The sequence below is a fragment of the Dendrobates tinctorius genome, unplaced genomic scaffold, assembly GCF_039654945.1.
Source record: "Dendrobates tinctorius isolate UK_male_01 unplaced genomic scaffold, ASM3965494v1 ptg000029l, whole genome shotgun sequence".
NCBI lineage: Eukaryota > Metazoa > Chordata > Amphibia > Anura > Dendrobatidae > Dendrobates > Dendrobates tinctorius.
Window position 1 is genome coordinate 42,589,633 of NW_027361697.1, and position 26,446 is coordinate 42,616,078.

Genomic DNA, 26,446 nt, shown 5'->3' on the forward strand with positions numbered 1-26,446 from the left:
CACTTCTTACCCCGAGACATAAAAAAGCCAGGCTGGAGTTTGCCAAAACTTACCTGAAAAAGCCTAAAATGTTTTGGAAGAATGTTCTCTGGTCAGATGAGACAAAAGTAGAGCTTTTTGGACAAAGGCATCAACATAGAGTTTACAGGAGAAAAAAAGAGGCATTCAAAGAAAAGAACACGGTCCCTACAGTCAAACATGGCAGAGGTTCCCTGATGTTTTGGGGTTGCTTTGCTGCCTCTGGCACTGGACTGCTTGACCGTGTGCATGGCATTATGAAGTCAGAAGACTACCAACAAATTTTGCAGCATAATGTAGGGCCCAGTGTGAGAAAGCTGGGTCTCCCTCAGAGGTCATGGGTCTTCCAGCAGGACAATGACCCAAAACACACTTCAAAAAGCACTAGAAAATGGTTTGAGAGAAAGCACTGGAGACTTCTAAGGTGACCAGCAGTGAGTCCAGACCTGTATCCCATAGAACACCTGTGGAGAGATCTAAAAATGGCAGTTTGGAGAAGGCACCCTTCAAATATCAGGGACCTGGAGCAGTTTGCCAAAGAAGAATGGTCTAAAATTCCAGCAGAGCATTGTAAGAAACTCATTGATGGTTACCGGAAGCGGTTGGTCGCAGTTATTTTGGCTAAAGGTTGTGCAACCAAGTATTAGGCTGAGGGTGCCAATACTTTTGTCTGGCCCATTTTTGGAGTTTTGTGTGAAATGATCAATGTTTTGCTTTTTGCTTCATTCTCTTTTGTGTTTTTTTATTTAAGACATATTAAATGAAGATAATAATACCAAAGAATCTGTGTTTGCAATCATTTTCAGGAAGAAACTGAGTATCATCTGACAGAATTGCAGGGGTGTCAATACTTTTGGCCACAACTGTATACACATAGAATACATATATGTATATATACATGTCATTGAGACACACATATATATATATTTATATTTCATAGAGTTCTACATAGCAGAATAGCCGCTAAATCAATTGTCAATTGCTGGCTTCAGTAAAATCATTCCTGAACCCAACATGAAATGACACATGGTTTACATATAGTAAACCATGTCATATGAAAACGATTTATGTATGTCAGTGTTTAATCAGTGTAGTAGTTTGTGTTAGGAAAAATTTGGAACTCTTGGTGGTTAAATTTAAGGCTTTCCCACAAGCCCTGCTGCTTGGTTTGAACAGTCATTTTGTGCTGTCAGGCTCCGTTTATTTTAGCCCCATATAGTATTTTTAAAAGGCTGTATAGATAGCAGAGCATATCAAAAGGTTTTGTATTTTCCTTTGTAACCCAGTGCTTGTCACACACCAATATCTCCCTGGCCCCCGCGTGGGTCTTTCTCCATGATGACTTGTCATCTTGATACATGGCTAATCTACAGCAGCAGTCTGAGGTGGTCGCCTCACTGCTGTGGTCGGGGATTTGTACCATATTCGGCCCTTGTTTTGGAGGTTGGAAAATCCTTTAAGATCATTGCTACAGTAATTTATCTTTTGTTCTGTTAATTTAGCTATTATTTCTTTGCAGAGGACTGCAGAGAGTGACATTCGGTGCTGTTGCCTCTTAGAAATAAAGCATACAGAGGAGAAATATTCAGAGACCTTGGAATCTATAGAAAAGGTATGTGGCAGGGTCCAGGCTGGATGACATATTCATTATGATCCGTCTTGTAATGGATGCTAGGGACTCAGGAGGGATCATCTGGGTATTACTGTGTACAATATCCACTCCCTGCACTCAGGGCCGTGGTACGGCGAGTGCTTAGTGCTACCATGATGGTTGTATATTGTGCCACTCATTCAAAGTGAATGAGAACTGCTGCAATTGCAGAGAGCATATTGCTCCAGGCATGTTACACTGCTTATATAGTGCGGCAGTGAACTTGGCTGCTACATCTGTCAGCATTGAATTCTGCAAACAGCCTTTTCAGAGAAAGAGAGGACAAGCACTCTAGCGCCACCTATTGGATGTTAGAAACCCTAAAAGTAAATATCGAGCATCGCCACATGGCTTAGGATACAAAGCCAAACTAGTCAGTCCATTTGCAGACATGTGTTTCAGGGTGTTTGCCCATCATCAGTGAAGAGGCTATTTGCAGGTTTAAATTTCTAGAAAATCATTGCATGGCCTATAAGTTTCCTCGCATCAATTTGGTGCTACCCACATGGAGAAACATTGCCCGTTAGAACACCTGTGAGAGGCCTCTCACCCAGCCAAATCAGTCCTCCTGCTTTGTACTGACCAGGGGCAAACACCCCAAAACGCGTGTCGGCAAATGGAGTATCTGGTTTTGCTTCTTTTACTATATCGTATGGCAAGGCTCGTTCTTGGGTCGATATTGACTTTCAGAATTGCTACCTTTAACAGGTGGTACCAGATTTGAAGTCTTCTTATTCTCAGAAGAGGTTATTTGCATATTTCAGTTCCCAGGGGAGCATTGCATGGCCTATAAATTGCCTTAGGTCCGGGGCACATATGCGAGAAACTTGCAGGAGTCTCGCATCTCTATACCCGACACTCGTGAGCATGTATTTCTATGCAGCCGCACGCTCCGCTCCCGAGTACCGGCGGCAGTGCTGGGTATTGAGATGCGAGAATCGTGCAAGTTTCTCGCATGTGTGACCCCGCCTTACGCTGACTTAGCACTCTCATCAAAAAAAAACTTTACCCTTTAAACCCCTATAATTCTGAACTCATGCTTTACTCCCTTTTTACCTCTTTTACTTTTCATAAGTGAGCTATAAAGGGGATTATTTATCTGCCTTTTGGCTAACATCAAGTTTAGTGTCTTCTGGTGTCAGAGGGTTTGGCCTCACCCAATGATCAGAAGAAAATATATTATGGCACCCTAGTTGGAAATTTCAGGGTGTTCACCTGCTTCCAGTCAGGGTATTTCACTGTTACCGATTAGTCCAGAGGGGTGAGGAAAGGTTCATTGGGTGCCCTTCTTTTTTGGGAGTGGGCTGAGATAGACCGCATCCTTGTGCACTTCTGTGGCACCACCACAGTTTTAGGCACTTGGGTAGATACGAGAGGGTTAGACTGGAGAGAGTAACGTAGGATTCCGGATCATTTTACAAATAATTTATTTCTAGTCTGCGTCCATGGAAACTCATTGGTCTGCATAGGAGCCATTCACTGTTACTTTAAGACTATTTCACAATTTACATTTTTTTTTTGGTGAAGTAGAGCAATAACAAATGGTTTCACATTTGATTCTTCTTTTACAGTTCTTTATGGATCCACTGAAGAAATTCTTGCCTACAGCAGACTTGCAAAAAATATTTATTAATATTCCTGTAAGTCAAATACATTTAAAAATGTTGGTTTTACTATCATCCCTGTGCACCAGTTATTCTATATAACATAAAACATGCTGGAGACAAAGACGGGGTAGAAAACGTATATTATCATCAAAGCCATACAATGGATGTGCGCCATGGCTCTCCTATAGCCACAGACATCTAAGCACGTACCTAAGATGGTATTTTGGATGCTTACAGTTTATATTTAATGTTCAACCATCCATAACAGTGTACAGTGGGTACGGAAAGTATTCAGACCCCTTTACATTTTTCACTCTTTGTTTCATTGCAGCCATTTGGTAAATTCAAAAAAGTTAATTTTTTTCTCATTAATGTACACTCTGCACCCCATCTTGACTGAAAAAAGCAGAAACGTAGAAATTTTTGCAAATTTATTAAAAAAGAAATATTACATGGTCATAAGTATTCAGACCCTTTGCTCAGTATTGAGTAGAAGCACCCTTTTGAGCCAGTACAGCCATGAGTCGTCTTGTGAATGATGCAACAAGTTTTTCACCCCTGGATTTGGGGATCCTCTGCCATTCTTTCTTGCAGATCCTCTCCAGTTCCGTCAGGTTGGATGGTGAACGTTGGTGATCAGCCATTTTCAGGTCTCTCCAGAGATGCTCAATTGTGTTTAGGTCAGGGTTCTGGCTGGACCAGTCAAAAATGGTCACAGAGTTGTTCTGAAACCACTCCTTTGTTATTTTAGCTGTGTGCTTAGGGTCATTGTATTGTTGGAAGGTGAGCCTTCGACCAAGTCTGAGGTCCAGTGCACTCTGGAAGAGGTTTTCATCCAGGATATCTCTGTACTTGGCCACATTAATGTTTCCTTCAATTACAACCAGTCATCCTCTCCCTGCAGCTGAAAAACACCCCCATAGCATGATGCTGCCACCACCATGTTTAACTGTTGGGATTGTATTGGGCAGGTGATGAGCAGTGCCTGGTTTTCTCCACACATACCGCTTAGAATTATCACCAGAAAGTTCTATCTTCGTCTCATCAAACCAGAGAATCTTATTTCTCATAGTCTGGGAGTCCTTAATGTGTTTTTTTTAGCAAACTTTATGCAGGCTTTCATATGTCTGGCACTGAGGAAAGGCTTCTGTCTGGCCACTTTGCCATAAAGGCCTGACTGGTGGAGGGCTGCAGTGATAGTTGACTTTGTAGAACTTTCTCCCATCTCCCCACTGCATCTGTGGAGCTCCACCACAGTGATCTTGGGGTTCTTCTTTACCTCACCAAGGCTCTTCTCCCACGACTGCTCAGTTTGGCTGGACGGCCAGGTCTAGGAAGACTTCTGGTGGTCCCAAACTTCTTCCATTTAAGGATTATGGAGGCCATGGTGCTCTTAGAAACCTTGAGTACTGCAGAAATTCTTTTGTAACCTTTGCCAGATCTGTGCTTTGCCACAATTCTGTCTCTGAGCTCCTTGGCCAGTTCCTTTGACCTCATGATTCTCATTTGGTCTGACATGCACTGTGAGCTGTGAGGTCTTATATAGACAGGTGTGTGCCTTTACAAATCAAGTCCTATCAGATTATTTAAACACAGCTGGACTCCAGTGAAGGAGTAAAACCATCTCAAGGAGAATCACAAGGAAATGGACAGCATGTGACTTACATATGAGTGTCTGAGCAAAGGGTCTGAATCCTTATGACCATGTGATATTTCAATTTTTCTTTTTTAAGAAATTTGCATACATTTCTACATTTCTGTTTTTTTCAGTCAAGATGGGGTGCAGAGTGTACATTAATGAGGAAAAAAATTTTTGAATTGACCAAATGGCTGCAATGAAATTTAAGTGAAAAATTTAAAGGAGTCTGAAAACTTTCCGTACCCACTGTATGTGTTCATTTAAATAGAATGCATCATAGGATAATTATCTACTGTTTAAATCAAGCAGTTATGTTAAACATACTTTAAGAATTTCGTTGTTTCTTTTCACGTTCTGTGTTAAAGATAATTTATCACCAGGCTTTTTACACACCCATTAAAGAGCAGCATGATTTAGGGGCAGATATCCTGATTCCTACCATGTGTCACTCACTGGGCTGCTTTCTGCAGTTTTACTAAAATCCAAATTTTCTCTGCTGCAGTTCTCTGATTGCTGAGCGCTGTATAATCCTGCCCACACCACTAATTGGCAGCTTTCTGTGTATGCTGCCAATCAGTGGTGGGGGTGTGGTTGGACTGCAATGCAAAAGGTTTACTAGTCCTTTATTGATAATCTCCTGCTGATAAAACAATGATTTTATAGAAAATACACTAATCAGACAGTAAGTGACACATCACTGGACTTAGGGTTTCTGCCCCTACATCATGCTGCTCTCAGATTAGGTAGTGAAAACCTGGTGATTTCCTTTAATATCTGCATTAAAGAAACCTCCTAAAATAGTGTAGCTGTTGGGACACTACCTTTTGACCACTGATCCTAATAATAGCCAACCACGTTCTGTTCATCTCATTATGATCACAGTCAGGATTACTATTACATTTTATATATGCATAACAGTATATGTCCAACAGTACTGCGCCCCACCTCTTAATCATTGAATTCAGGATTCTCATTCAGTCACATTACCTCCGGTACAATGCGTTATCAAATGTGAAAAATGAAGCATTCATTTAAAATCCACTGAATATAGTGAAATGGTGGTCTATAAGATTAATTTTGGGGTCTTTAAGGCCAATCCTGACATTCGGCAAAATGCACATAGTAGAGATGACGTATTTTATTAGATCTGTTGTCTTTGTACATGTTCCCCCCCGTAATGATGGTAGATGTACACAGAAATAGTCTTGAACATATACCGTTATCTTGAGCTCCTTTTTAGCATACATCAATTTTTCCAGGTGGGTTTTTCGAGAAGAAGACGCTTTAGGAAATGTCTGAGTTTTTTTGTTGCTGAAGTGACTTTTTTTAGAGTTTTTTTTTTTTTTTTTGCTGTTTCCTGAGGACTTTTTCAATGTTTTTTGCTGCTCTTTTGAGCGTTTTTCAAGCATTTTTGTTGGGTCTTTTTTACTGACTTTTTCTGGACTTTAACACCATTCAACAATGAAGTAACTAACAGATGTTCCTCAAGCTTAAACACTGTCAAAACGCTGAAAAAATGGTGTCTTCTGAGCCTTCCCATTGACTTACAGTATCATGTAAGTAGCGAGGGTCTTCAGAGCTGAAGCTTCCTGGAGAACGGTCTGCTTCACTCAAAGCCTGAACATACACTGCTCAAAAAAAATAAAGGGAACACTAAGATACCACATCGTAGATATTACTGAATGAAATATCGCAGCTGCAAATCTTTATTTATTACATAGTGGCATGCGTTGAGAACAAGAAAACATAAAAATGATCAGTGTAAATCAAAATTAATATCCCATGGAGGTCTGGATTTGGATGGCTACTCAAAATCAAAGTGGAAAATCAAACTACAGGCTGATCCAACTTCAGTGGAAATGCCTCAAGACAAGGAATTGATGCTCAGTAGTGTGTGTGGCCTCCACGTGTCTATTTGACCTACGACACCTGGGCATGGTCCTGATGAGGCGGAGGATGTTGACATGAGGGATCTCCTCCCAGACCTGAACTAAAGCATCCACCAACTCCTGGACAGTCTGAGGTGCAATGTGATGTTGGTGGATGAAGCGAGACATGATGTCCCAGATGTGCTCAATCGGATTCAGGTCTGGCCAGTCCATAGCTTCAATGCCTTCATCTTGCAGGGACTGCTGACACACTCCAGCCACATGAGGTCTGGCATTGTCTTGCATTAGGAGGAACCCAGGACCAACCGCATCAGCATATGGTCTCGCAAGGGGTCTGAGGATCTCATCTCGGTACCTAATGGCAGTCAGGCTACCTCTGGTGAGCACATGGATGGCTGTGCAGCCCTTCAAAGAAATGCCACCCCACACCATTAATGACGCACTGCCAAACTGGTCATGCCGAAGGATGTTGCAGACAGTAGATCGCTCTCCACGGCGTCTCCAGACTCTGTCACGTCTGTCACATGTGCTCAGTGTCAACCTGCTTTCATCTGTGAAGAGCACAGGGCGCCAGTGGTGAATTTGTTGGGCTGTGAGCACAACCCCCATCTGTGGACGTCGGGCCCTCAGACCATCCTCATGGAGTCGGTTTCTAACCGTTTGTGTAGACACATGCACATTTGTGGCCTTCTGGAGGTCATTTTGCAGGGCTCTGGCAGTGCTCCTCCTGTTCCTCCTTGCACAAAGGTGGAGGTAGCGGTCCTGCGGCTGGGTTGTTGCCCTCCTATGGCCCCCTCCACATCTCCTGGTGTACTGGCCTGTCTCCTGGTAGCACCTCCAGCCTCTGGACACTACGCTGACAGACGCTGGTCCCCACCTGCAGAACCACTCCTTTATTGAGAGTGTCTTGATAATTGCCAATAATTTCCATCTGTTGTCTATTCCATTTGCACAACAGCATGTGAAATTGATTGTCAATCAGTGTTGCGTCCTAAAGGGGGTTTTACACATAGCGATAACGCTATGTGTGATACTTACCTCCGACCGGCTCCTCCGCTGTCCATCGCTGATCGCGCGAGAATGTCCAGCTCCATTTCTCGTCAGGCGCTTCCTGCTGGGCTTCCTGCTGGCGCCGACGAGTGACGCGTGGAGGCGGGCGGGAGTATGTCAGGATCGCTGTGTGTGAAAGGTGAGTATCGTGCGCTGCGTCGCTGCTGCATCGCTGTGAGGTCTACCTGTGTGACAGCTCACTAGCGATCATTTAGCGATGCACCAGCGATCCTGACCGGGTCGGATCGCTGGTCGGATCGCTGGTGCATCGCTAAATGTAAAGGGGCCTTAAGTGGACAGTTGGATTTCACAGAAGTTTGGAGTTATATTCTGTTGTTTAAGTGTTCCCTTTATTTTTTTGAGCAGTGTATATTTAGCAAGTCGTTTTTACATAGAAATGTGTATGCTCATTCATTTGACCATTGGTTAGCATTTTTGTACGGTGGGTTTGCTTCAGAACCTGCCTGAGAAGAAAATGTTGTGTGCACCATGGCAAGTGTGGGAATTGTGCTAACACAGATGCTAAATAACTGTTTGAATGCAGTCTTATCATATCTTTGTTTTGCACGCAGGAGCTAGTGAAAGTGCACAGGAGCCTAGTGCTAGAAGTCAACGACTCCATCTCACATAAAAACAGCCAAAATTTATACCAGATCTTCTTGAAATACAAAGAGAGGTATGGTGTTTTCCTTTGAGAATTTTACCAAAATTTTAAGACAGCCAGTCATGTTACATGAAGAGAACGTGAACTTTATTACTCCTGAGTGTGGCAGGCTTTGTCGTAGTGACGCACCGGTGCCGCTACAGTCACCTCTCAAAGTGCTCTCACACCAGCTCTGCGGTGCTCACAGCCGCTGCACACTGTGACTGAGTGGTTACTGTAGCCGCTTCTGGAAAACAGGGGGAGGAATAAAAGGAAAAGGAATAAAGGGAGGAATAAAGTACATTTTCTCAGGATGCCTTCTGGGCACCATACTAACGATATTAACCTTCAGATTAACCCTATCTCTTTAGACAAATAGCATTATCCAGTGTGACAGGTTTCCTTTAAAATTTGCTGTATGTATTTTAAAAACTTGAAAAATGGAACCCGGCTGTAATAAGTATTGTCCACTACATAAGTGAGACATCCGAGTGCCGTCCGATTTTTTCACGTACCCATAGACTTGCATTGTCAATTTTGATTTGACCCTCGGATCAAAATTGGTCATGTCTCCATTTTTTTAAACGGGCCACTCGGTCTGAGGAAAAAAATCGGACATGTGCACAGCCCCACAGAATATCATAGGTATAAGTGCTTTCCCTGAAAACCACTGATAACACTCATACGAGAAAAAATGACATGAATGAGCCCATAATGTGAATATGCTGGAAGTATCTGTATGCCGCCCATTTACTCCACATAAGCAATACATTCATGAGATCCTGCTGATATATAAATACTTCCACCACATGACAGAAGCGCCGTGTGAACAGAACCTTGGCTATCATCAGATGTTAGCAGTAATTTTGCTTTCTGTATGTACTATGTCATCTCATTAACCGTCTACACAATTGCTTTTCTTCAAAATCAGACTTCTCATCTATGGAGAATACTGTAGTCTGGTAGAGTCCGCCATATCTATCCTGGATAGCATCTCCAAAACCAGAGAAGATGTCAGATTAAAGCTGGAGGTAAGACCGGGTATCCAATTTTTTAATCATATAATACCTGTTCTGCCATCTTGAGATTCTGCTCACCATTGTGATAATTTATCTGGAGGGTCTTGTCACTGCCAATTGAATATTTTATTTTGCACCTTCTTTGCTGGGCAACACTTAAAACATTTGGGTCACTGACTAGTAACAGAATGAAGAGGGTGAATGTCCGGTTGCCCTTACTCCTGTGGTGACTAGCATAGTGGAGTGGTTATAGGAGGAATGCGGAGCAGCTGATTCTGTATCGATGCCAATTCTGCAGTGGTACTATAGGAAATGCCAGAAAAAGAAAGGAATGTATAAGAGACATGACAAGATGAAGAAAGGGGCTAATTGATGATTTAATGAGGTATTTCAATCTAGCAAACCTGTGGATATGTCACAAATGTATAGTAGATGTGGATCCCAATGACTGACTGCATGTCTGTCTTAAGAATCGGACCCAAGTGGCAGTGGCGAGGTGGGCAGAATTCCAACTGATTTGCAAGGAAAGTCAGAAAAACCCTCTACTGGAAACAGCAAATGTCGAGACCATATTCTTAAGATAGATGTGGGTCCTTGTGGCATGTCTGGTGGATATACCATAAAAGTACAAGATGGGATTACCCTTTAACGTGTAGACTGCCATTGTTTTTATTTTATTGAGCAAACAAATACGAGGTTCTTCAGAGGGTATCTGAGAATGAGCCACTTTTTACAGTGGTCCCTAATGTTAGGCGGCCATATAGATAGGGGTTATCACTTTACTGCAATGTTCACAAATTTCATGTTAACTATGTGGAAACAATAGTGCAGTATGCAGAGTTAGGTTTTGCATTAAAATGACAGCGCATCATGATATAAACCAGACAGAACTCATTACAAACTTCATTACAATCAGTGGGATCTATTTGACATCATTGGCGCTCCTCCAGGGGCCGATCTGCATTATTTACTTTTTTCTGTTCTTATGATGGAACAGAAAACATGAACATGAGTGTAGATACGAATCTAACCTGTGTTCTCAACACTAAAATCTCAGAACGAGGCCAGAGCAAGGTCAGAACACTAAAAACACCATTTCTTGTTACTTCACAGCCGGACATGTATCACTAACGCCTGTTCCCTGCCCCTAGTAATAAGCTTACCAGTCACAATCTTCTTATGTTCTCGGAGCCGCTCTGGATGTCTCCTGCTGGTTGTGACCTGCCTGATTGCTCCGGTGTTTACTGGGTGAGTCGGAGGTCACTTCTCAATGTAAGTCTATGGGAGCCAGAACGTAGCCAGAGTGAGGCCAGAGAGTGGCCAGAGTGAAGCCAAAGTGTGGCCAGAACAAGGCCATAGTGAGGCCAGAATGAAGCCAGAACGAGGCCAGAGCGAGGTCACTACGAGGTCACTACGAGGCCAGAGCCAGGCCAGAAAGAGGCCTCATAGACTTACTTTGAGATCTTGTCACTGTTACCTCTGACTTCCGGTCAGTCTCAAGCTGCTTTTACAAGATGGCAGAATGGGACCAGAGAGGTTCCGTGAAGAAAAGAAGACATCAACTGGTAAGTATTTACTGCAGACAGGGATCAGACATTTGTGATCCCAATCCAGCAGTGAAATAAAGAAAAACAAAACTCTGGAGTGGTGCTTTAAGTTGTGAATAGAGTGTGTGAACTAAAATTTGTTGGAAATCGTTCCCATCCAGAATCCGCCAACAAAGCATTTTAATTGGAGAATTAATTGTTCTTTTCAAACAGGAATGTTCAAAACGGGCCAATAATGGGAAATTCACCCTGCGAGACCTTCTTGTTGTTCCCATGCAGAGGGTGCTGAAATATCACTTGCTGCTCCAGGTAAGTGAGAGGTTTCCTATCCTGACCCATTGAATCATCTGTAGCTCCATTGCCGTTGCTCCAGTGGTGTTAATTTGCCTTTCTGCGGTCAGTCAGTGTACAGTCTAAAGCTTAATTCACACATCGGTGTGAAGTGTCGGTGTGCTGCCTGATGTGTAATCGAATAGCACACAAAGCCATCGACTAAGTCCTATTCTGATTCTCAATATCGGATCGTAATGGGATATGCTCTGAGTCTCACGGATCTTATATCTGGTTCTGTGATTTTCATGGAGGTGTGAAAAGATCCATGAAGTTCCATGGGTCCGCGTGGCACATAGACATGTCACATGAGCAGGTGATTGCAGCCTACGGATATAGCACCCAAATGTTTCTTTAAAGCCTGAAGCCCTGTACAATTACTACCCTTTTATTGTTATTCCTCTACGTGTAGTGTACCTGTGCGCTGACAACTCTAAGTCTTGCCTTCCACCTTTAGGACCCTCATCATTAGGGAAAACTGGTGTCTTCTGACCCCTCATTCCCTGAAGCCATTTTACCACTGTCTCCATAAACTAGCCACATAGAGTTGGCGGCTCCTGCCACCACTGTGTACAGGATTATTTTGGGCTGGGTTCGCAGTGCACTCTTTCCTCACAAGGGTTGTTCCATAAACAACATTTATTATCTAACCCCAGAACGATGGTAAGAGTTTGGTGTCCTGAGAATGGGGGTCTCAAAATCGTCCATATGAAAGCAATGATCATGCACATGCGTGACCAGCGATTCACTTCAATGAAACGGACAGAAGTGAAATTATTTTGATATTTGAATAATTTTGAAACACTTCTACAAAAGTAGGTGGGATCAGATTGGACTGGTCTGCGCGACCATATGTGACAAATTCACTATAATTTAGGCAATAAATTGCACCATAAAATTATATTGGCAATATGTGCCTGCTGAATAGACAGGTAAAGATGCATCACGTTTATTATGATGGGTGTGCCTTTTAACCCCTTAATACTCCATCATATATATATTTGGCCTGAAGCGGGTTGGGCTGTGTGGATCAGGTGAGCTTGCTCCACAGATGGCAGGTATGGGCTGTGTTATACAGTCAGTACCTACCTCTAAAAACAGCAATCTGAGCTAGCTCTGTTCGCTTTTGTGTAACTTCTTAAAACACGCTTTCAGTCACTGACAGAAGCATTTAAGTCATTCCATCTGGGTGGTGCAACCTTTCAGATGCTCATTGGCTCCCTGCGATGTGCAGGTAGGTTGCCATAGCTTGGAGGCCTGCTGAAGGCCCCTGTCGCTGCCATCCTGATACTTCTGTGAAGTTCAGCCACAGGCTGAGCTTCATAGGAGATTAGAACTGAAGCATTGCAGTATATTGCACAAGTACAGATGGTGTAAATCGATTTGCAAGATCCAGTCCAGCGACTGCATTGTTAATCTGGGGCAGCAGACAAGAGCCCTGAGAATCAGCTCCTACCTGATGGCATCCTTGGCTCCTCTTTAGGTTAAACAGACTGGCACAGCATTTGTTGACGCCTGATACTCATGTGATGTCGCGCCGGGTTAGGTATTCAAAAGAAAAGACAGGGATGCCAAGAGGCGGAGATGAAGTCACTTGCACCATATAAGTACAGTCAAACGATTGAAAGTTTATTTAATTTATGGGGACTAAATAATAAAATGTAATGTAGAATAAGAAAAGAATCTACTAAAAATAATAATAATCTTTATTTTTATATAGCGCTAACATATTCCGCAGCGCTTTACAGTTTGCACACATTATCATCGCTGTCCCCGATGGGGCTCACAATCTAAATTCCCTATCAGTATGTCTTTGGAATGTGGGAGGAAACCGGAGTACCCGAATAATCATAAAAAATAATGCATAACATTTTTAATCAATGTGTTTTTCCCAAATTAAATTTAAAGAAATAAAAAATAAGCATATTTGGTATATTCATGTCTATAAAAGTCCAGAATCTAAAAATATTAAATTATTTAACCCATAAAATAAACACTGTAAAGTAAAAAAATTGAAATGTTAATTTTGATCACTTCATGTCATCCAAAAAATGCAATATAAAACAATCAAATCAATTGTACCCCAAAATGGTAATAATAAAAACAGCTCACTACAAAAAAAAAAAAAAACTCGGAAAATGCGACTCAACTCGGTTTTTTTTTGCACAATGAATGCTGTAAAAGCGAAACCCCACAAAACAATGGTGGATTTTCACAATTTTACCACTCGTCATTTTTTTCAGTCTGATATTGTAAAGTAAATGGTGTCACTTGAAACTACGGCTCATCCTGCAAAAAAAGAAGTCCTCATACAGTTACTTGGAGGAAAAAGAGGAAACAGTTAAGGCTTGGTTCCTTTTACTCCGGCACAAATCAGTCTAGTACTGAATGCTATATTCATTTTCTGCTATACTGTTTTCGCTTTTTTTCTTTTTCTTTTTCTTTTTCATTTTTTGCTTTATATGACTTCACTATTTTGGTTATCATTACTTTGGATTCATGGCAGAAGATGTCTGAATTGAGGGATGAAGTTATTGCTGTCAGGCTTAGCTTAAGAATGACATCTCAACTCGCCGCCTGTAAGGAGCGGGCAGCCTTCAGGTGAGCATTTAATTAGGGCGGGAAGATATAGTGCGCGTTGCGTTTGATGGCTGTTTGGAGGCTGATTAGAAGCAGAAGAGATCTATAATTCTTGCCGTGCCTCTGACCCGCTGCTGATGCCGGAGAACTGTCACTTTGACAAACAAGTGCGGCTTTAGCCCACAGAACAAACTACACTCGGAGGAGACCAAATTATTTATTTCTCTTTTTTTGCATTCTCAAATGATACCAGTTTCAATATTTGCAGAGTAGCCTGAGGACGAGAGTATTCATATATTCTCCAGGTTCCCTATGAATATGCCTTCTAACTCCATTTATTGCTCCACTTTATTGTTTCAACCATTGAACCATACAAATATCTACAATTCTTTGCTTCCTTTAAGTGCTGTTGATGGATGCCGTTTTCCCTTATAGCCGCTTTCATCTGCTCTCGTCTACCGCCATACATAACCTCATTGAAGCTAGTCCCTGATCCATAGTAAACGTCTCCCTCGTAATGTGAGAATTACTGCACTATAGTGTCACAAATTGCAGGCCATTTAATACTTTTTTTTGTAGTAACTTGTGCTTTCGGAAGGGAAGCTGAAATTCTACAAATTGTGTTTTACTGGTGCCTGAGAACTGGGGTGACTGCTCTTCTAGACATACTAGTGACAGTATGACCGGAAACACCACACGAAGAACGTCTGTAATGAATAAACTGCTGCTCTTACAAGTGAAATCATGTGGAGAGAAGAGGAACTTACGCACGGAATAAAAGGGAATGTCGGCAGATTTTTGCTATGTAATCTAAGAACAGCATAATGTAAGGGCAAAGACCCTGATTCCAGTGATGTGTCACTTACTGGACTGCTTGCTGCAGTTTTGATAAAATTCCTGTTTTCTTTGCTCTATAAAAAGTTTGGTCAGCATTCTGAGCTGTGTATAACTCCGCCCACACCACTGATTGGCCGCTTCCTGTGTACACTGTCAGAAAGCGGCCAATCAGAGGGGGCGGGGTTTTGACAATTAGCTGGACTGCTTGCCACTTGACAACTAGTCCTCATCTCCTGCTGATAAAACACTGATTGCACTGAAACTAGAGCAAGCAGACCAGTAAGTGACCATCGCTGGAATCGGGTCTCTGACCCTACTTTATGCTGTTCTCAGATTACATAGCAAAAAACCTGCTGATAGATTCACTTTCACGGTGTTGCATCTACTTTTACACTGGTGGCTTAACCGTAGGATAGGTCATGAGTATAAGATTGGTGGGGTCCATCACCTGATACCACCCATCAGTAAGCAGTTATTGCAATAACACTTTTAATGCCAAATTTTCCCATTTTTTTGATAAATGAAACATAACCATTACATAATGAAACATTTTACAGCTTTTTAGACCTTCTTTCCACGCTTGTTTTTTCATGTTTCAACTTTTGTTTTTTTCCCTCCCCTTTTTCCTAGAGCCATAACTTGTTTATTTATTAGCATTGCCCCTAGGATTTCACTGATTGAGCGCCTTTGCCGGCTGCCGCAGTGTTTTCTTTGACTGGTCTCCCTGAGGTCAGTGATTGTTTCGTGTTGTTTATTTATTTGACTTTTTTATTTTTTTTACTTAGAAAGGAGAGTGCTTCAAACTTTTATATTTTTTCATTATATTTTTCGGTTTTTTTTTTCCCTACAGGGGATCTCTTGTTCTGTATACTGTAATATTGCAGTACAGGGTAAAAATTATGGTTTATTATAAAGAACAGGACAGAAGTACCAAGAAGGGAGCCATGGGGCCTTCCGCTGGCTCCCTGCGATCTCTTTGCACTGAGTGGATCACACATCTTAAAGGGAACCTGTCACGATGTACATGCACCTTGATCTGTGGACAACATGTTATATAAAAGGGGAAGCTGAGCACAGTGATATAGGTTTATTGAAAAAGTATTCAGTATACTTGCATTTTATTCATTGAAATCCTCAGTGTCTATATGTATACAAGTCCGGTGGGCGGTCCTAATAGTGATTGACAGCTATCTCCTCATGCACAATATACGTGCGGCAGACACCGTCCAACTCCAGGGTGTTTAATTAAAATAAAGTTTATTTTGCCCAAATCATGTACAACGTTTAGACCTATAGTAGGTCTTTTCAAGTACAAACATGGAGCAATAGAGCGGGATAATACAGTGTGCTTTACAGACTTACACCAATCACTACAACGACGCAGCCCCCATAAATACCTAAAATCAAACATTTAATAAGCATCAAAATAGCCAAAATATACATAGACCCGTAAGGTGATATTAAAATATAGCATAATTTACAATTAATAGGTAATTAACCCCAATATGAATCAAAATGAGCTTAGACGCTGATCCTCCAATCAAAAGAAAGCATCAGCATTGCCTTAGTCATTATCACTCACTCCAAGGGCAACTGGCCTTAGGGGTATACTGCGCCTATGTAAATGATGGCCAATCACAGGCCCCACACTCTCTCGAAAAAGCGCTATTCATTCCAAGAATAGGGGCATATGCAGGGTGTGTCTCTCCACAATTCAGAGGGGAGCGTCCGTATCATCAAGCCAACCGTGAGCCTCTCACAGCACAGCTGACCATAGTCGCACAGTGCGCCTGCATGGGCGGCACCTGATCACGGGGCTGGCACACCCTGTCATCCATGGCGTGGTGACGTGACTGCAACTCGGACACAGTGAGGCACAGTGTCCATGTCCATGGGGTCAACCAATCCCAATCAAAGCCTCAATGCACCACAGCAACAAGGAGATATGATCATCTATTAACAGCTTTATGACCCAAAATAAATAAAATGAAAATAAATGCCCGCATAAAAACAGGGAGAAAACGAAAGGTAGGTGCAGGGGACATCGGTGGATGGAGACAGAGTCAAAGTTACAAAAACAAAAACAATCATATGCTATTATCTATAGTTAAAAAAACGTCATCTATGTCTGTCTTCAAGGAGTCATGTCAACCTCTATCCCACCGAATCCAGCAATCACTGACCTAAAAAGGAGAGGGGAAACCTATAAAATAAAGAAATAAAAAATGTTAAAACCAGACTCTGACGACATATTCGGTCAAGGAGAAAGTTTAGTACAGGCAACTTTCCTTAGGTTGGAGACCCTCTAATTCATAGACCCACCTTAACTCCTTCCTCTTCAAGACTTTAAGCCCGTCCCCACACCTCTGTTGTACAGGCACCTTGTTGATAACCCTAAATCTTAATTTATTCACCGAATGCCTGTTCTCCACAAAATGCTTTGGGACAGGCTTTTTGGCGAGGTCGGGCCTGATGGTGCTTTTGTGCTTGCTAATATGAGCCCATATTTGCATCATTGTCTTCCCACTGTAGACAAGTCTACATGGACAGCTATCTCCGAATGTACACTCCTATAGAGAAGACTGTCAATAACTGTATAGGACTGCCAACTGGACTCATGTGCGGACAAACCCAAGGGATTTGAAAGGATAAATCTCTTTTACTGAAACTTTTCCCACAAAAATGTAGATCAATCTGATCAGCTCTTCTACTCTATAACATTATGTCTGCAGATCAGATACCATAAATAGTCTCAGTAAATTGATCTCAATTTTCAACCAGAAGATCTGTTTAGAAAGTTGGAAAATCGTAAAAGCAAAGAAATAAGACTTTGGTGGGATATGACTTCACTTAAATCTTATCTGTCAAAGAATCTCATACCAAGAGGTCTAAGGATAAATAAAAAAAAAAACCTTTGTCTATTCTGACAAATTCACACAGGAATAAAAGAGGTATTAAAAATAAATCTTGGTTAACTTATAAAAGTTTCTACAAATGTGGACACCACCCCTGTAAAATGTGTAACCATGTGCAAAAAATAGATACATTTTCATCTAGGGTGACTGGGATATCTTAGCCTATAAAATCCTATATAAATTGTAACTCATCGGGTGTAATGCATGTGGTTTACAATATGTGGGGTGTAGTGATGAGCGAGTATAGTCGTTGCACGGGTTTTCCTGAGCATGCTCGTGTGTCCTCCCAGTATTTGTTGCGTGCTTGGAGATTTAGTTTTCGTCGTCTCAGCTGCATGATTTGTGGCTGCTGGACAGCCTGAATACATGTGGGGATTGCCTATTTGTTAGGGAATTCCCACATGTATTCAGGCTGTCGAGCAGCCACAAATCATGCAGCTAAGAAGACGAAAACTACTGTAAATCTCCGAGCACGCCAAAATACTCGGATATCACCCGCGCATGCTCTGGGAAACCCAAGCAACGAGTATACTCGCTCATCACTAGTGGGGTGTACTATTGGACCATTAAAAAGGCGATTCAGAAAACATCTTTCTGGTGCAGCTAATGGGGCTACCCACGGTATTTCAGCAGTGTCCAACCACTGCAGATCAGTGCATGCAGGTAATGCTAACACCCTAAAGGTCATTGCCATTGAAAAAGTATTTAAATCGCACAGAGGAGAAGATTTTAGATGTAAAGTTCTTAATCGTGAGTCTTTCTGGATCTTTAAACTGCAAACCAGGACACTGCTATGCTTAAAATAAGAGGTTGGATTTAATTCTACAGTATGACTGATTTTCTGTATGGTTACAATTGTGCAAAAATAATTTTCACTTTATTATTTTGTTAGTTCTAATTAATTTCTACGTTTCTAACGGGTTTTCCAAGTGTTTTTATTATTACAACTTTTGTTGCAATCAGATATATCATCGTGATTAGTAACAGTATATTGCAATGCGGCTTTTTTTTCTTTTTATTCATATCACTTTGTAATATTTTTAGAAGCGATAACAGGGCAGGGAGTTTCCACCTGTCTGTTTAATGATATTAATGATTGCACCTGGTATTCCTTTGTTGATCTGTATGTAACTATCACGATGAGGGACCGTATTCATGCCATGAGTAAGACCTAACAGGTCGAAACGCGTCGGTAGATTACCAGGGACACCACAATATGGACAAGCCTGAGGCAATGTTTTTAGTATTGTTCTAAATAAAAGTGAAATTTTATTTATAAGAATTTCTGCCCTGGCGGCATCCCCCTTTTTTTCTGCTTTCAATTTGACTACGCCTTTGATCAGGGCGGCTCCGTGCATGGATGGACTTTGGAATCTAATCAAGACTGGGGAGCTGACTATATCCTTCTCCCCCTAACCTTACTTACAAAGTGCTTAGAAATATGCCCACAGCTTTTATATCCTTAACATTTCATTTTTTTTAGGAGTTGGTAAAACACACTACTGATGAACAAGAGAAAAACAACCTGCGCCTGTCCCTGGATGCTATGAAGGTAAGGGGTCAGCATTGCCCACTTTATGCTGCTAATTACTTCTCAAAGTGACTTTTCACCTTTCAATAATGCTCAATTTATTGATATGACTCTAAGGCATAGAACAGCACATTTTCATATCTGCCTACTACTTAGTATTCGGATACAACACATGAGTGTATAAAATAAATCCCCAAAAATTGGATAACTTTTCATTAGTGATGAGGAAATGTGCTTCCTCAGCTCTGCTGTATTACTAAATCTAAAAACTGTGTGAGAACGGCTGCACCCAATAATCTAAGTGATAAATTGTTGGATTCAGCTTCTCTTTGCCTACATCACGCTGCTCTCAGATAAGGTAGAAAAAACCTGCTGATAAATTCCCTTTAACTAAGCTTATATACTGATGGAAGAACCCTTTTAAGAATATAGAAAGTAGCTGATCACTATCAGAGTCGGGCCTAATACAATATGATGTGTAGTATACAATAGTATTATGGTCAGTAACGAATGGACTTGCTAATACTGGAGCTTCTATAACAGCACGCAACAATTTTACCAGTTTGCAGCAGTAATGTGTCTCCTTTCTTTACAGGATTTAGCTCAGTATGTGAATGAGGTTAAAAGGGACACGGAGACAATTCGTGAAATCGAGCAATACCAGCACTGCATAGAGAACCTGGTGAGTGTTTCCTGCTGTGGGAACATTGGGAGCAGCAATGGCAGTGTCAGGTTAGGACAATGGGCACACCAGGACATGAACACTGGTCTAATGTCAGCCGGTTGATGGAGCAACCATATTCAAGGGGACATCAGAAATGTTCTAGACTAAAAATTATCTGGAAAATGTCTAGCATTTTACTGTTCTTTGGGGTTTGTAAGATTGGGAAAGGCTATGTACAGGGAAGATCAGACAGGTTGGGTGTTACTTGACTTATTATTTCCCCTGGAGATAACCTTCTCCCTTATATGGTTCCCTATGTATCACCACACTCCAACTAACCTCCTTCCATGACTTTATTAGAAACCCACCATTACGCCCATTTATCATAAGCACCCTTGCACATGACAAGTCCGCCTGGATTCACCCTGTATGGAGGCACGTGATTTTGTGCCACAAACTTTCTATATGCCACTACTTGATGCCTCCATAAAGAGAAGCTTAACCTTTGTTATATTTTGTCATTTTTCATTCCCTTTATAATCACAAGCAGGTTAATGATGTTCAAGGTCCTGAGACTCCCACCCAAGAGGTGTACAGCCCAAAGGACAGGAGTGCACAGCCTCCAAACCTATGCTTTCTATTGCATCCATACCCTGTTCAGTGCTGTGCTCCGCTCTCCTGAGCTCGGGGGAAAAGAGAGAGCTTGAGTGATCGGAGGAGGTCTCAGTACCTGGACCTCCACCGATGTGCTTGTAATTATGTAACATCTGTAACAATATAGAGGTTTAATTGCTCTTCAAGGCACCATGTTCTCCACCAGTGCTATATGTAGGGCAGGGTTCCCCAACTCCGGACCTCAAGAGCCACCAACAGGTCATGTTTTCAGGATTTCCTTAGTATTGCTCAGGTGTTTGAATTCTTGTCAGGTGATGCAATTATCACCTGTGCAATACTAAGGAAATCCTGAAAACATGACCTGTTGGTGACTCTTGAGGAGCGGAGTTGGGAAACACTGCGTTAGGGCAATATTACCCCCATGATATGACACGTGAAAGAACATAACACAATTATTTTTCTCCTGTGACTGCATACAGAATCTGGAAATGTGAGAATAAAATCTGAGAAAAATAACCTCTGTGTGTCTCCATATACAAAGGAGCTTTAAATCACCCAACACCAAGGACAGGCAGTTCTACAGCTGATACCTCGGCACAGTGAGAGCTTGGAGGGTGTAGGCTTCAACTTCGCTTTTCTCCAGCATGTTTGGAGTGGATCAGCTCCTAGAAACACTGAAAACTGCACTCACAAAATGCTCAAAAGAATCTTTTCAAAAAAACGACTTTCTGTTTTTTATGTTCAGTCTTTTATATGGTTCAGGCTTCCAAAAACGTCAAGCAGTTAAAAGAAGTGACAGGTCCATTCATATGGTGTTTACTGCTAGGAAGATGTTCAATGGAAGGCGAAAACTCTCCAAGAAATGCCAGAGTCAGCGAGTTATTCCTGAGGCATCTTCTGCTAAAAAATCGCCGAAAGAAGAATGTAGTGTGAATATACCTTTGGGCTATGTTTATGCACAGGTTTTTAGGGAGTTTTCTGGAACAGATGCTCTTCTTTATCCTCCTCAAAAACTGCTTCAATATTGCTTGGAAATCTCTTCTACTCCTTTCTATCAAATTTCGTTGTGACATTTCTGTGCACTATGTCCCATGATGTTGTGTGCACATTGTATGAGGCTATGGAGACACAGAGTCTTTTTGTTAACTTTTTGGAGGAGAAAAATGGCAGAAGCGCTCAAGATTTTGAAGAATTTTGAGATTTGGAGGAGGATTTGGAGAGTTTACACTCAGTTTCTGCTCTGGAAACTCCTCGAAAAAACTCTGTATTTTCATAGCCTTAGGCCGGGGACACACTTGCGAGTCTGATGCGAGAAACTCGTGTGAGTCTCTCGCATCAATACCCGCACTCGGACCGAAGTGTACGGCTGCATGTATTTCTATGCAGCCGCATACTCCGGTCCCATGTGCCGGCAGCAGTGTCGGGTATTGATGCGCGAGTTTCTTGCATTATGCTCGCAAGTGAGACCCCCGGTCTTAGGGTGTGTTTACACATAGTCTTTTTGCTGCATTTTTGGAGAAGATATTTCAAGTTCTTGAACAGTTTTAAGGGAGATTTGTGGCTATGTGCGCATGGCGTCTTTTTCAGGTGGATTCTATCTGGAATATGCCTGGAAAAGTGCACAGTAATGTAAAATATAAAAACAAAGAAAATGTGCATATGTTCAGTATTTAAACTTCTTTTAACGGTTTCAGGCTTTAGCTTATAAAAAAGTCTCTGTGTGCACATAGCCTTAGGTAGAAGATTGTCCGACTGGTCCAGGTGGTGTCCACTGTTTTATAGACATTCTCAGAACGCTGACAATTATATTCAGAGACCGGTGGAGGTTTTAGCAATCGGGAATATGTTCAAATGATCTTATTCTAGGACACACAGGGATCTATCTACTGTACATGGCTCTCTACACAGCATGTCTACGTGTAATTGTACCCTACCATAGTGTATATCAGACATGGGGTGTATGCATGTAACTCATTGCAACTTATAGGTCACAAGTAGATAGCAGGGGATTTTGTACAGTAGCTGTATATGCAGCACATTTTTCGCAGTTATTAGTTTTTATGTGCTGTCTATTCTGATTAGTAGTGTAATATCGGGGATGACCACAAGAGGGCATAAGAAGATAATGAATACATTGCTGTAGCTTTACTTATTAAACAGTTCCAGTTGCGGTAAAGAGTCAGTAGTGCACTGTATGGCGGTACTGTATCATTGTAACAACCAGGGTGGGGAGTCAAATGTGCAATTCTACGGGAAAATATTGAACTAATCAAAATTGTACATTCAAGTTCACCAAAACCTTTTTGCAATAAGTTTTGGTATTAACCTGTTAATGATAATTTTGTGAACTCCAATATATAATACATGAAATGATAATTCACGCTTCTTAAACTATATGATGTAGTCTGCAAACAGCTTACTAAACACACTCATATCCCCATGTGCCCTGGACGTAGATGAACTGGGGCAGCACAAGATTCAGCTGTACCTTGTTACAATTAACACAGTTTTGAAAAGATCGGTGGATGGGCGCAGATGCATAAAAAGAAGCAGCTCATCACTTTTCTTTGATAAATCAGGCCCATTAAGTTCATGCATTCCACTATCGCTACACACAGAAAATTGTGAAGTTCGTAGAGCACATTTTAATCAAACTGTGTCACCCATGTGCCAGCAACAAGGCGGCCACTTGTAAATGGGACTCTATGCTAAGCAAAATATTAAAAGTTATTGAATCCCGGGGGTCTGACCACTGGGCCTCAGTCTGTATTGACTTGCTGGAGATAGCTGAACACTGTGCATACTCAACCGCTGCTCCACTCCCTGGCGGCTCCACAAAGCCCATTTCTTGGGTGGGGTCACAGTGTTTGGAGGTCATCAGCAAATTATTGTAAGATTGAGTACAATCCTTTTAAGGGCACATTTACATAAATTTGGCTGGGATTGGAAGGCAGTGCTGGGTCTATCCGGCAGATCTCCTGACCCGATCGTGTCATCTGATCGTGTCATCTTCATGTATTTCTATGCAATTGTCATGTTCGGTTCGGTAGAACTGCTGGCCAGTCCGAGTATTGCTTTCCGATCTTGGTCCGCTTTATATAACCATCTGGTTGCGCCCTAAAAGGTGACTATCGATTTATGTATTAAAATATACATAGACAGCCGACTACCAAAACAACTGCTGTACGGAGAACTGTGGCCAGGAAAGCGTGCAGTTGGTAGGCAGAAGAAGCACTATAAAGACTGCCTAAAGGCATCTCTCAAAAACCTGGAAGTTAACATCAATGAATTGGAAGAGCTTGCCCTGGATTGTCCAGTTTGGCGGGGCAGGATCACCTCAGGAGCACATGCAGCTGAAGATGGGAAATCTTGGACGCAAAAAGAAAGCGTGCTGTCCGCAAGGCACAAGCAGAATCTGGTGTACTGACCACATCTACTTCCTTATGTCAAGTATGTGGGCGAACCTTCAGGCCCTGATTGGCCTCATAAGCCACCTCCGGACCCATAACTATTAATTCTCTTCTAACCCTGAAGCCATAGTCATCTTCGACTACGAAGTACGAACATCATATATATATATATATATATATATATATATATATATATATATGTATGTATATATATATATACAGTATATATATATACACTCACTGGCCACTTTATTAGGTACACCTGTCCAACTGTGTGTTAAGACTTAATTTCTAATCAGCCAATCACATGGCGGCAACTCAGTGCATTTAGGCATGTAGACATGGTCAAGACAATCTCCTGCAGTTCAAACCGAGCATCAGTATGGGGAAGAAAGGTGATTTGAGTGCCTTTGAACGTGGCATGATTGTTGGTGCCAGAAGGGCTGGTCTGAGTATTTCAGAAACTGCTGATCTACTGGGATTTTCACGCACAACCATCTCTAGGGTTTACAGAGAATGGTCCGAAAAAGAAAAAAAATCCAGTGAGCCGCAGTTCTGTGGCCAGAAATGCCTTGTTGATGCCAGAGGTCAGAGGAGAATGGGCAGATTGGTTCGAGCTGATAGAAAGGCAACAGTGACTCAAATTGCCACCCGTTACAACCAAGGTAGGCAGAAGAGCATCTCTGAACGCACAGTGCGTCGAACTTTGAGGCAGATGGGCTACAGCAGCAGAAGACCACACTGGGTACCACTCCTCTCAGCTAAGAACAGGAAACTGAGGCTACAATTTGCACAAGCTCATCGAAATTGGACAGTAGAAGATTGGAAAAACGTTGCCTGGTCTGATGAGTCTCGATTTCTGCTGCGACATTCGGATGGTAGGGTCAGAATTTGGCGTTAACAACATGAAAGCATGGATCCATCCTGCCTTGTATCAACGGTTCAGGCTGGTGGTGGTGGTGTCATGGTGTGGGGAATTTTTTCTTGGCACTCTTTGGGCCCCTTGGTACCAATTGAGCATCGTTGCAACGCCACAGCCTACCTGAGTATTGTTGCTGACCATGTCCATCCCTTTATGACCACAATGTACCCAACATCTGATGGCTACTTTCAGCAGGATAATGCGCCATGTCATAAAGCTCGAATCATCTCAGATTGGTTTCTTGAACATGACAATGAGTTCACTGTACTCAAATGGCCTCCTCAGTCACCAGATCTCAATCCAATAGAGCATCTTTGGGATGTGGTGGAACGGGAGATTCGCATCAGGGATGTGCAGCCGACAAATCTGCGCCAACTGTGTGATGCCATCATGTCAATATGGTCCAAAATCTCTGAGGAATGCTTCCAGCACCTTGTTGAATCTCTGCCACGAAGAATTGAGGCAGTTCTGAAGGCAAAAGGGGGTCCAACCCGTTACTAGCATGGTGTACCTAATAAAGTGGCCAGTGAGTGTATATATATATATGTGTGGACTGCTATGTGCTGCTTATTGGTGGTGGACTCCCAACGTTTGGTCAAAACATCGCTCTGAAGTCCTCCTCTCCTGCATGATGGTTGAATAGTAAGTCTGCGAGTCCATACAGTATAGTGAGAGTGAATGAATGAACCCATAGATTTTCTAATGAACCCCTACACCGCTCTGTATGTGCCGCTCTTACAGGATCTGGGTCTCAGCACCCGAATCTCCACCGATCAGCAGCACATAGTGGTCCCTCTAATATATTGAAAAATGTAAGAATTAATAGATATCGTGTACATTTTAAATACTTATTACAATGTTTTGCAGAACATTTATTGCCATTACATATAGAGCTCTGTGAAAAAAAAGTGTCTTTTTATTTCTAGAATCAGCCCTTGGTGTTGTTTGGAAGACCAAAAGTGGATTGTGAGATCAAGTTTAGTACACTGGACAAGCGCGCGAGGCAGGACAGGTAAGGAGAGCGTCAGCACCGCGATCTATGACCTGCCTATCTGACCTATTGACAAGTCTATCCTCAGGAATAAGGGCTAAGGGTAACCACAGTGACATGTGTACTAAGCGACCCCATGACAGGTAGACGTTTACTGATCACACATGGAGACAGAGTGACCTGGGGGGTCATTTCCAGCAAGAACCCAAGTGACTAAGTGAAATCAATGTCATTTTCCTTGTACTGAATACAGATAGTGCTGACCTGCACATTTCTTTCCTAGGTATATATTTCTCTTTGATCAGGCCGTCATTGTGTGTAAAAGAAGAGGGGACAATTATGAAATGAAAGAAGTGATAGATCTTCAGAAATACAAAATAACGAATAATCCAACTAACGACAAGGAGAATAAGAAGGTAAAGGGGAAAGTTACAGGTATAAATGTGTAATGGAAAGCGGAAAAGGGAGATCGCTCAATAGCTGGAAAAGAAAAATATCTGAAAGAGTGTAAGATTGTGAGAAGGGGCACACCAGCTGCACGCGCTGAAATACCCTAATGGTTTTGCCTAAGGGTCTCCATTTAGGTGT

The 26,446-nt window shown here is 42.0% G+C and overlaps 1 protein-coding gene across 3 annotated transcripts in view; it reads left to right on the top strand.

Annotated features, from left to right (window-relative positions):
- The window catches only part of VAV3 (vav guanine nucleotide exchange factor 3), a 275,259-nt gene that overhangs the window by 138,413 nt on the left and 110,400 nt on the right, over positions 1-26,446 (top strand). For all 3 annotated transcript variants that reach the window (XM_073571669.1, XM_073571670.1, XM_073571671.1), the window contains 9 exons: positions 1,538-1,630; positions 3,241-3,309; positions 8,427-8,530; positions 9,429-9,528; positions 11,277-11,372; positions 19,209-19,277; positions 19,852-19,938; positions 25,794-25,879; positions 26,142-26,274. In XM_073571669.1, coding sequence (XP_073427770.1) covers positions 1,538-1,630; positions 3,241-3,309; positions 8,427-8,530; positions 9,429-9,528; positions 11,277-11,372; positions 19,209-19,277; positions 19,852-19,938; positions 25,794-25,879; positions 26,142-26,274 — 837 coding nt within the window. The remainder of the gene's footprint in view (positions 1-1,537; positions 1,631-3,240; positions 3,310-8,426; positions 8,531-9,428; positions 9,529-11,276; positions 11,373-19,208; positions 19,278-19,851; positions 19,939-25,793; positions 25,880-26,141; positions 26,275-26,446) is intronic.